At 43.4% G+C, this 10,595-nt stretch overlaps 3 protein-coding genes across 3 annotated transcripts in view; 2 read left to right on the forward strand and 1 right to left on the reverse strand.

Annotated features, from left to right (window-relative positions):
• Positions 1-4,010: 4,010 nt before the first annotated feature.
• On the forward strand, positions 4,011-5,714 carry PHALS_13010 (methylcrotonoyl-carboxylase beta mitochondrial; the record flags this gene model as incomplete). The annotated part of the gene is made up of 1 exon (XM_024728675.1): positions 4,011-5,714. One exon carries the CDS (start codon positions 4,011-4,013, stop codon positions 5,712-5,714), a length of 1,704 nt encoding a protein of 567 aa, XP_024579129.1.
• A 2,173-nt stretch (positions 5,715-7,887) lies between these two features.
• On the forward strand, positions 7,888-8,925 carry PHALS_13011 (CRN-like protein; the record flags this gene model as incomplete). Its single annotated transcript, XM_024728676.1, has 1 exon — positions 7,888-8,925. The coding sequence occupies one exon, from the start codon at positions 7,888-7,890 to the stop codon at positions 8,923-8,925; it is 1,038 nt and encodes a 345-aa protein (XP_024579130.1).
• Position 8,926: 1 nt separating this feature from the next.
• Positions 8,927-10,595, reverse strand: part of PHALS_13012 (Epidermal growth factor-like domain) — a gene marked incomplete at both ends in the record, with an annotated part of 2,684 nt that continues 1,015 nt past the window's right edge. Inside the window, 2 exons of the mRNA XM_024728677.1 lie at positions 8,927-9,043; positions 9,118-9,132. Of these exons, the coding sequence (XP_024579131.1) occupies positions 8,927-9,043; positions 9,118-9,132 (132 nt within the window). The remainder of the gene's footprint in view (positions 9,044-9,117; positions 9,133-10,595) is intronic.

Consider the following 10,595-nt stretch of genomic DNA (forward strand, 5'->3'; position numbering starts at 1 on the left):
CTCTCTCCCAAAGTTTGCATCAATCAACTCTACGCATGTCTCGACAGGGCACTTGCCACTTCTGTGAGCTATTGGATTCAGCCTAGAGTACCTATTTCTATTATGGGCGAGACTTCTACCTTAAGTATGGAAAGAAATATTGCTGTAGATCCACAATCAGGCCTGAATGCTGTCACAGATTTGAAAGTGAATTCTGACTTAATGAGTTCCCTAGACGACACGACAAATCGTGAGGAACAGCTCCCGACAAATTTATCGTGAGTAGACAAGCCGTTGTGCGTTTTCTAGACGCAATTGCAAAAGCTCAGGATCTGCAAATAGAACAAGCAGAGAAGAGCAGAATCAAGAACGAGAGGGTAACAAAGCTTAATGATCTTGTACTACTAGCACGCCAAATCTGCCTGGATATGCAGTGTCCAACTTGGGCAATAGGGAGCTTTTGCCTATATTCACTGAAACGTTGAAGGTATTGAAACGCAATGGTGATTATACTAGCCATCCAAACATACATTCGCCTACATCGTAAATTTTATGTGGGTGTGCTTTCGAGTGGATCTTCCGATCCTCGAATTCCTTTGGTAGATGATCGAACTGATCACGGAAATTCACATGTTTCTTCATTTGTCTACAAAGGGCCACCAACTCTTTACCCTGGGGATTCTTCGTGGCCTATCAGCGCTGGAAGACACCAAAGGATTGCTCCTCTACTGATTCCAACGCTTGAAGACGGGAATGGTACTCATCACGGAGTACCTAAGTGGTAGAGCCTGCCTCTGTAACAGAGCGCGGAGAGACAACTCACGAGACTTCTAGTCCTGCCGAAAACGAACAAGTTCACCATAAACTTGTTGAAACCATACTACAAAGCCGAGCATTGGGCGGAATCATTTGTCAGAAAGTCAAGTTTTGAATTTTGATATGCAACAAGTTTTAGAAGACTCTCGCAGCAATCTTCAAGTGCCGAGTAACGCTGCTACAATGCCTCGATTTGCACGCGATGAGCTCTCTTCCATCTCCAGATCCGCTTAATCGTTTTGAAGTTCAACCCCCTTTTCAAAAATGGGACTTAGCGTCGCGGGGTGGTTGAGATGATTGTTGGGCACGGGGATCGATCGATCCGTCATCGCACTTGAACCAAAAACGCTTCTACAGAGTTCGGTGACACAGCTACCCATCGGACTCGGATACGTGGAAACCTCGGCAGGCCTTAGAGTCTGATATCCCTGAAGTGGTGAGCAGCTACGAAAATCGCTTGTGGTGTTGCTAGAGGCAATACTACGACGACCAGAGCTTGGTCGTGCTTGGTCGTAACTGAGAGTCCAACCGGCGCCGACTCGGTGAAGCAGACGCTTTACCTTGTTCTCGTTCTCAGGGCGAACACATGTCCGCCGAGGGTTAAGTTGAGCTGCGATGGGCTGGGTTGGATCATCACGATTGATGATCCGACGCCAGCGAGAAAAAACGCTTCACGTAGAACCTTTTGTCTCCATTGCGGTTGAGAATGGAGGAAATGACATAAAGTTCTGGACCGCTATTTGCCGTTTAGGCGAGAAACGCTTTTCATGTTGGCTTCTTCCTTTGATTACTTCGTTGTTGATCGAAAAGTGAGCTGCTCCAAAAGATCTGCAAAGGTATCAAAGTACTCTTGACTTTAGGGAGGGGATGATGTAATGGGCTACACTTAGCAATTATATGGAGATACTCTATGTACCTAGTGTATGCACTGCAGGAATTGATAGAATTTTAGTATGGTGTTCCCAGATGCATATGTGACATCTTGCATGAGGTCAAAAACATTCTATTTGACACAAAATACTGGTTCCTATCTGGGAATCTACACTGGTGACGAGACCGACGTGTCTCTGTCTTTCGAAGTGGGTGGCGTCAGCCAGTCACTTCTACTTGATACATTCCACGAAGACTGAAGTTCAAGCTTTTCGAAGTTCAAGCACCGTACACCCAAAATATTGTATAAGCTCACCTTGGGGTTAAACTTCAGTTCCCCCTTATTTGATAAATCAGGAGCCCAAATTTGTTAGTATAGACTCTAGGAGCCATTGGGGTGTTTTGCATGTGATAAGGAGCCATCAATCCATCTGAATTCAGTTGCAATCTTATCTCAAAGGTCTCAGGTTTTCCTTCTTCCATACAAGTCAGGACTAATCTTCTCCCTCCACGTCAAAACGACCTAGTTGTACTGTTGGGAATAGCCCCTCTTACAAGTTTGAATTTGTTGTTAACTTTTTGAGCCAAGGAATGCCGTTCCAAATGATAGATGAAGCGGCAAAAGCAGCAAAAGAAGTTTTTTTCTTTCCTCAAACTGGGTACTGCAATAAATTTAAAGTCGTCAAGTATGCACGAGCTGTATGAGCTGCTTCATTCCATACAAACATGGAGAATCTTGAGAATACGTTATTTGTCGCCTTCGATGAATCAACCGACAATTAATGAACCTGATAACTTGATGTGAGGACCATTAGCAAATTCAGATTTTCAATGGTGTCTCAGTACCATTCAAAGAAGTCACACAGGAGAAGCCATGTACCAAATGTTCAAAAACCTTTTTGGTGCATTTTGCATTGACAGCTCTTAGAATCCAATCGAATGCTAAGTAGTTGGAGCAAAAAATATGACTGGGCACGGATCCGACATTGATTCGCGTATTTAAGATACTGTTACGAAAAATACGTTGTTGTATCTGTGTTTGGTGCTTGTTACACCAGATTGGCATGGTATTACAACACACATTTAAAGCACTCGATAATCAACGAATTTAAAAATCTTAACAGCATTTGTCGTTCGAGGAAGTAAAATCGATTCTGTGATCAATAACAAACAGTATGTCCTTTTTGCCAGCAATACGCTGGTATTTCATGCGCAGCGTCAGTCGGTGTTTGATGGAACACCGCCAAAACGTATTTTTGAATGTCTATGCCATGAGAGAAGCAATTTCTATGACGCCTTCCGGATCTGCACTGGTAGATATTGCTTGCAACTGCCAACAATATTCCCTCGCAAATCAGGTATGTTGTCAATAAATTGCAACGACGTGCCGTTAATTTAATATCGCAAGCGGCTCAAATCAAACAATTCACTGTGGACTTGAAGAGAATGGCTCTTGTTGAAGGCCCAATGGGGAAAGACGTCGCGATATTCTTAGATCCCACCAATACACAGTTGTTCAATCCTGGGTTGTTGGAAAAGGTCATCGAGTGTCTTTCAGACCAACGAGAATTTGCAATTCAAACTCTCAGGCAAATCTTAGAGACAGAACAGAAAGAATTGATGCTTTGCGTTTCTTGCTACCTGTTCAACATTATATGCGGGCTACCCTCTGGAGCAGCCAAGCAAAATTGCGATGCAGTCGAAGAATTACCTCAGGTATTACCTCAGCATGTGATGCTGTTACGTCCACGTGACTACTTAATCCTATACAGCTATTTATCGCATTGTTGATATGCCCGAGAGATTGAGAGCAACGGCTTTCAGCGCAATTGGTTGATGTGACAGAGAAGGATCCTTGTCTGAAACCTGCTATTTCCAGATTTTGGAGTTCAATGTGGCTAGTCATATAATTCAGTTTTTATTTAAAAAAGTCTAGAATACTTTTAATTTGAAAACTAAAAATATTATTGTTTTCAGAGCTTGTGGATTTCTTGGGAGGCTTATCTACACCATTTCAAATACTGCCTCAGTAGAATCGAATATTTTCGTGTCAAAGGGGAGAAAGACGCCCACCGCAGTCTTTTTCGCTCGAAGGGATACTACATTCGCAACAGTATGTCACCAAATCCAAATTGACTCCCCCATTCCGTTGATCCCAAGTCGTTTATCTTGTATGCCATTTATTGCCTCGAGTGCATGGCGATGTTTATATAATGCCTGATAATGATCGTCATAAAAAGGTCTTGCTCATTCTCAGATCTGCGTATTTGTCCGTCTTATTGCAAACTTCAACCACCTAATACAACCAACCAGCTCTTCCCCTCACTCCAATATAATCTTTTATGATGATGCTATCAAATGTGCGCAAAGCCTCAGGCCTCAGGCTGTCCTTGTTTCGTCGCCAAAGCTTTGCGTCACTAGCAGGTATATTGCGCTCATCTTCCAACCTCTTAGATGGACATTTGGCCGTCAATTCGGCGCAATTTCAAGAGTCCCAAGCACACATGGCCAATCTAACAAATGAGTTACGAGAGCGTGTGACAAAGGCACGTCAAGGTGGTGGTATGGCAGCTCGAACGCGTCATGAGTCCCGAAACAAAATGTTTGTGCGTGATAGAATCGATTCGTTACTAGATCCTGGCTCGCCCTTTCTCGAGCTCTCTCCACTTGCCGCCTACGATATGTACGGGGGCGACGTACCCAGCGCCGGGATCGTCACGGGTATCGGTCGTATAAGTGGCGTAGAGTGTATGATCCTAGGCAACGACGCAACTGTTAAGGGCGGTACATACTTTCCTATGACAGTCAAGAAGCATTTACGAGCGCAGGAGATTGCACAAGAAAATCGTTTACCGTGTGTGTACTTGGTTGATTCAGGCGGTGCCTATTTACCGCTCCAAGCCGACATTTTTCCAGATCGCGACCACTTTGGGCGGGAATTTTACAATCAAGCGAATATGTCGGCCATGGGTATTCCACAGATAGCCGTAGTTATGGGCAGCTGCACAGCTGGAGGCGCCTACGTGCCAGCAATGTCGGACGAGAGTGTTATTGTGAGGGGAAATGGTACTGTATTTTTAGGTGGTCCGCCTCTTGTGAAGGCTGCCACTGGCGAAGTCATTACTCCTGAGGAATTAGGAGGTGCTGATGTGCATTGTCGTACATCTGGTGTGACGGATCATTATGCTAATAATGATGCGCACGCGCTCGATATTACGCGACGTATCATCAGCAATCTGAACTACCGGAAAGAGCAAGTTGTTACTCAGACGTCAAATGTGGAACCCGTATTTTCCCCGGAAGAGCTTGATGGTGTGATTCCTATCGATTCACGCAAACCTTTTGATGTGCGTAAAGTGATTGCTCGTATTGTAGATGGTAGTCGTCTTGACGAATTCAAAAAGGAGTATGGAACGACAATTGTCACTGGATTTGCACGCTTGTATGGAAACCCTGTCGGTATCGTGGCCAACAATGGTATTTTATTCTCGGATTCGTCTGTGAAAGCGGCACATTTTATTGAATTGTGTTGTCAACGTGGTATTCCCCTGCTATTTCTGCAAAATATTACGGGCTTTATGGTCGGCAAAAAGGCTGAACATGGCGGTATTGCGAAAGATGGTGCGAAGATGGTCATGGCAGTTGCGAATGCAAAGGTACCGAAGATAACGTGCATCATTGGCGGTTCTTATGGTGCTGGTAACTACGGCATGTGCGGTCGTGCCTTTTCTCCTCGCTTTCTGTACATGTGGCCAAATGCTCGTATATCGGTCATGGGTGGGGAACAGGCTGCGGGTGTATTGGCTCAAGTACAACGTGAAAATTATGAACGTCGGAAAGAAACTTGGTCTGCCGAACAAGAGACTGCTTTCAAGCAGCCGATTTTAGACAAGTATGATCAAGAAAGCTCTGCATACTACTCAACAGCGCGTCTCTGGGATGACGGCATTATCGACCCAAAAGACACTCGCAAAGTGCTTGGACTCAGTCTTAGCGTCGGGCTACATGAAATGCCACCGAAAACACAATTTGGCGTATTTCGCATGTGAGCTGAGTAATAATGCAATCAGCATGAAAGTGAAGTTGCTAATTGATAATCAATATTCACCACGAAGTCGTATGCAGTCTAAACTTGGAATTTTGAAGTGTCTGTATTAATTAAATGACTTTATATTTTTACGTCTGCGTCTTTGCTTCTAGCCTATGCTACTGTCAGATATCGCTTCAGCGGAACGTATCAACAAAAGCGTTGGCCACATCGACGGTAATGACTTGTTCAGGGCTTACCAACCGCAAAAAACTAAAGACTTAAAGACGTTTGCTATCTAAGCAATAGCAGATCTAACAGCTTTATTCGCCATACTGCGATATATACTATCTTTTCTCTCCAACATGTATTTCCATGATCGCATCTCTTCCTGTCTTTGCGTCTCTGATAGGAACGAATGCACTGTATCCGAGAGCTACGATCTGATCAGCGTACATGATTGTAGAACCAATTACCTGAGCAGGTTCATCAGCAGATAAAAGCGTTTAGACTATCTAAAGCTAAAGTAGACCATCGATCAGGTACCACTTCTTGGTCTTAATTCAGATAGATATGATATAACCTTATCAAGAGCGACTTGTTGGCCGTTATTGGAACAGACAGTATCAAATCAGTCTGAAAGGACCCATCTTACATGTGCATCGCGACTTCGAATATGAAAATGCTCGACATTTGCAACTACGTTCCTGCTGGAACCAGATAAAGCAAATACCTCAGTACAAATATTGGGAATTGTGAATGTGATGATAAGTCCAAGTTAAGGTTCGTGGTAGGACCAGAAGATGGCGTATGTGAGCAACTTATCGCGCCCCAGAATCTTAGAGCTTACAGCGAAGCAGTACAAGGTCAGTCTCAAGCGACTGGAGAAGAACTTATCTCCAGACTATAAGACTGACCCTCACTTTCGCTTTTACAAGGGAAACCACATGGAATCGCACGTACAGGAAGGAATTCACTGTGGTGATTTTTATGTCAAGCTTGAAAACGTTTATGAGAGTCAGACAAGTCAACATTGTCCTCGGCTATGACCTCGTTAATCTGAAGCAGAAAAATGTTGAAAGAATATGCATCCGATCGTGGTAATCCGGAAAATAGAAATGAAGGTTGGATACGCTTGCCGGATCAACATAAATTTATTATGGGTACATGACGGTTTTGATCAAAATCGAAAATCGTGAGCGTTCCAACAGATCAACAAAAAAGCTTGCGAAATTCCTCCGTGAGGACCAACAGCAAAGTCTTCAACCACAGTCTGCATTCGAAGTATATTGAATAAGTTGATCATAATTGCAATTGCAAATCAACATGTAATTTGTTTAGTCAGATTGTCCGATAGTAAAAATGCTAACTCTGTTGACTTCACCATTCTTTGTAATATCACTGAAGTTACGGCTAGTAAATTGATTGCGCTAACTACTGAAAATAATTGATTGCAATACTAATTGTGCTCCCTGCGAGACTGGAGAAATGATATGACGTCAAGAATGTAGGACACTTTTCTCGTGATGATCTTGCTAACTCCAGGTCAAGCAAAGCAGATGATTCTAATACGAAATACTTCCACCCAAATCTCAGTAGTATCTCTGTCATAATAGTAATATTTAGAACTTTACGACGTCATTTTTTTCGCGTTCATTAGTATCGAGGGTAGTTCCAAAGCTTCTTCAGCAACCGCTGCGGTTATTAAAGACGCCATCTTTAAACGCCATCTGGTGCAAAGGAGACCTCCTCAAGCATCGCACACAGCTACATTACGATTACATGCCAAGGAGAATTCATTCGAAGCGAAACTCATGCTAATCTCGTTGTGCAGCACATTACACCGGCATTTTTTCTTATCGCCAGGTGCCATTCAACAACGCGACAAAGTGGCCTTCATCTTTGGATGGAAGTCTTTGTGACACGCCGATATTTCCGATAATTCTCTTTCTCCCATCATCATTCCAGAATCCGCCGGCTTGAAGAAAGATGGTGGTGCTGTATTGTGCTGTGGTTGGTGAGGTGGGAAGCGCGTTCGTGGTGAACATCGACGATACTGAGTCCGTTTCAGTGTTGAAGAAAGAGATCAAGGGGAAGAAGATGAACAAATGAAAGACGTTGATGCCGACGACTTACAGCTTTTCTTGGCGAAGAAAGACAAGGGCCGCGGCGCGTGGGTGACGGAAGAAGAAGCGATGAGCGGTGTGAATGACACAACTGATCTGAAGTTACTAAAATCTGCGCGAGCGACAATCGGTGATGTTGGGCTTTCAGAAGATAAAGTGCGGATTCAAGTGCCCAAAAAAGTAGTGAAGGATCTGAAGGGCCCTGTTCACGTGCTGGTGGTGGTTCCGGGGCGTGCAGTGGAGGATGGCGCTTGGAGCGCAAAGGACTTGTCTACTGTGGACCCTCAAGCTCAATCGAAAATGTGGAAGTCAGTTGTCAGAGTTTCCTCAGGAGATGTATGCTCAGGGACAGCGGTGGTTGTGGATCTAACGTCGACGCACTTGTATCTGCTGACAAACTTGCATTTTTGGGTCGACGACACATTCACTGATCACTTGAGTGCTGACTTCACGACGGAAATCAAACGGTATCTGAGACGCCACCCCCGGATGAAAACAAGTGGAAGGAAAAAGAATGTCACCAATAATAAGGATGCTGATGTTGCAAAGCGACCACGTCGTAAATCTCTACGGACGGCAGCAATGAAATCATCAGCTAAATTAGACAAGCCTCAAGTTGTGGTGGAGCAACTCCTTCCCGATAGGCCGAAGCCGGAAGAAGTCAACCGATTCAGTCTCGACAGTGACATTTGCTGGTGTAGTTCGGCTGCGTTCGACTTCGCAATCTTCGAAGTTGTTTTGCCACGAAATAACAAGCTCGACCGATGCGACATGTCCTTCAATGTGTCTTACGGAATGAGTGTTGACGTGTTCGGTTTTCCTGGCGCTTTTGAAGATCAAGCTTTTGATCATGCTTATGCCATCATTCCAGCTAGAATCACCGGTTGGAGCGGAAACCGAATGGTTCTCTCCTCTTTGTCAGCTCCTGGTGTATCTGGAAGCGCGTTAGTGTGCACCAAAAATGAAGTAGCAGCGGGATATCTTGGTGCTGGACTTTATGGCTCAGCAAAAAACGAGCGGTATCAATCCTATTTCTACACATTTCACGGAGTAATCCCCGAATTACCGTCTTCGTTGCCGCGATACCGAAGTCCAAACAAAGGATGAGCTATAGTCTGTATACCGTGTCATGTAATGAATGCATCTGCGAGTATCTTTCAATTTCAGTGATGAGCTCATCGAATGTTTTGCATGCGATTGTGGTTGAAATGTAGTGAATTGCCATCTGAAGAGTCGGCAACTAATCAATGCTTTTTCTAGTAAATAAAGTAAATATTATACTACTGATGACGTACTCACCTGAACAAAACCTTGCTAACAAAGAGGAAATCAAAGTTGCACAAAAGCGCTACTATCAATCAGCTCACACGCGACATCACTTGTCATACCAAAAGTGCTACGACGATGAGAATAGACAGCAAATCCGTGCAAGCCAAAAACAAACCTTAGCGAAATTGAAAGTGAAGCTAATAATGAAAACAGACCTAATTAACTAATATTTTTTCAAATAATAAGTCAATCCCAATATAGTCACTTAAAACCTTCAAAAAATATAAATCAAATATTCGAACTGGTTAGTTTCTTTAGAATATTTTGTAGATGATTAAGATATAGAAGTCGAAGGATTGAAGATATTAAATATGTAACCTATCAAATGGGGTAAGAGCTATCGTGTTAAGGTGCGTGGTAGACCGGGTAAGATGATTTATGTAAGCAACGCTTGATTGGGCAAAACTTTGCTTACATAAATCATTAATCTACCAAAGATGGGTAGCTTAGCAGTACAATGTTTCGACTGAAACACTTGAGAAACACTACAAGGCTGATCCTAAATACCGTTTTTGTAACGGGGTTACACATACCCTGGTAACAAGTTTTGTGTCACGCCAGATCATTGTGCAACCACACCCAAACAAGAATACGGTACGGGATAGACATATTGATATATGTATTTCGATTTTACTATACATATTTAGGAAAATCTATGCGCTCAAAATTAGGCGGCTTTGCCGCAGAAAAAAAAAATAAAATCAGTTTTGAATTTGAATCGAAGTTGATTAGCCTTGGTTAAGGTCCTAACTACTCTTGGAGGTAGCGGATTGCGATCCGCTACACTCGTACCGGTTCTTGTAACGAACGAAAGGTCGGTGACCTAAATTACGCTTCCTCTAAGCGCAAGCTAGGGCAGCCCCGCTGCAGTTTTTACAATGGTAATCACATGAAATACGCCTGTATGAGGTATTCGAGGCTACTGATAACTACGATAACCTCGAGAACGTTCTTTCGAGCCAGGCAAGTGTATTTGAGGTGATGATTGCTCTTGGGTACGAACCTGTAAGCAAGATCGATCCTAATGATACTCGCTACTACTATCCGATCCTCGCCAACATTTATGTGTTCAATAAGCCTGTCTCTATCAACAGCAAGGCTGACATTCGAAAAGGTGATTTCGAATATTCGGTCTATGGAGTTGGCTGACAAGCTGACAACACCAGCTCTGGATATAAGCTGAAGTGATCACTGCATTCAAGATTTTTGTCTACCATCGCGACCATATTCTTTGAGATAGCGAGGCTGTTATTCGAAAAATTATTTGCGAAAACAAGCATAAAATCAACTTCCTAAGACAAACAACAAGTGCATCTTTCAGTGCATCGCCTAGCACACATTCCATAGCACGAAGAATGATCCTCAGAGAATCCAGGCTCAGGTGAAGGATGCATTCAAGCGCTGTTGCTATTTTAAGGTGATTAAGTATCCGTTGAGTCTATTTAGGA

The sequence above is a fragment of the Plasmopara halstedii genome (assembly GCF_900000015.1).
Source record: "Plasmopara halstedii genome assembly, contig: Scaffold_650, whole genome shotgun sequence".
Classification (NCBI taxonomy): Eukaryota; Oomycota; class Peronosporomycetes; order Peronosporales; family Peronosporaceae; genus Plasmopara; species Plasmopara halstedii.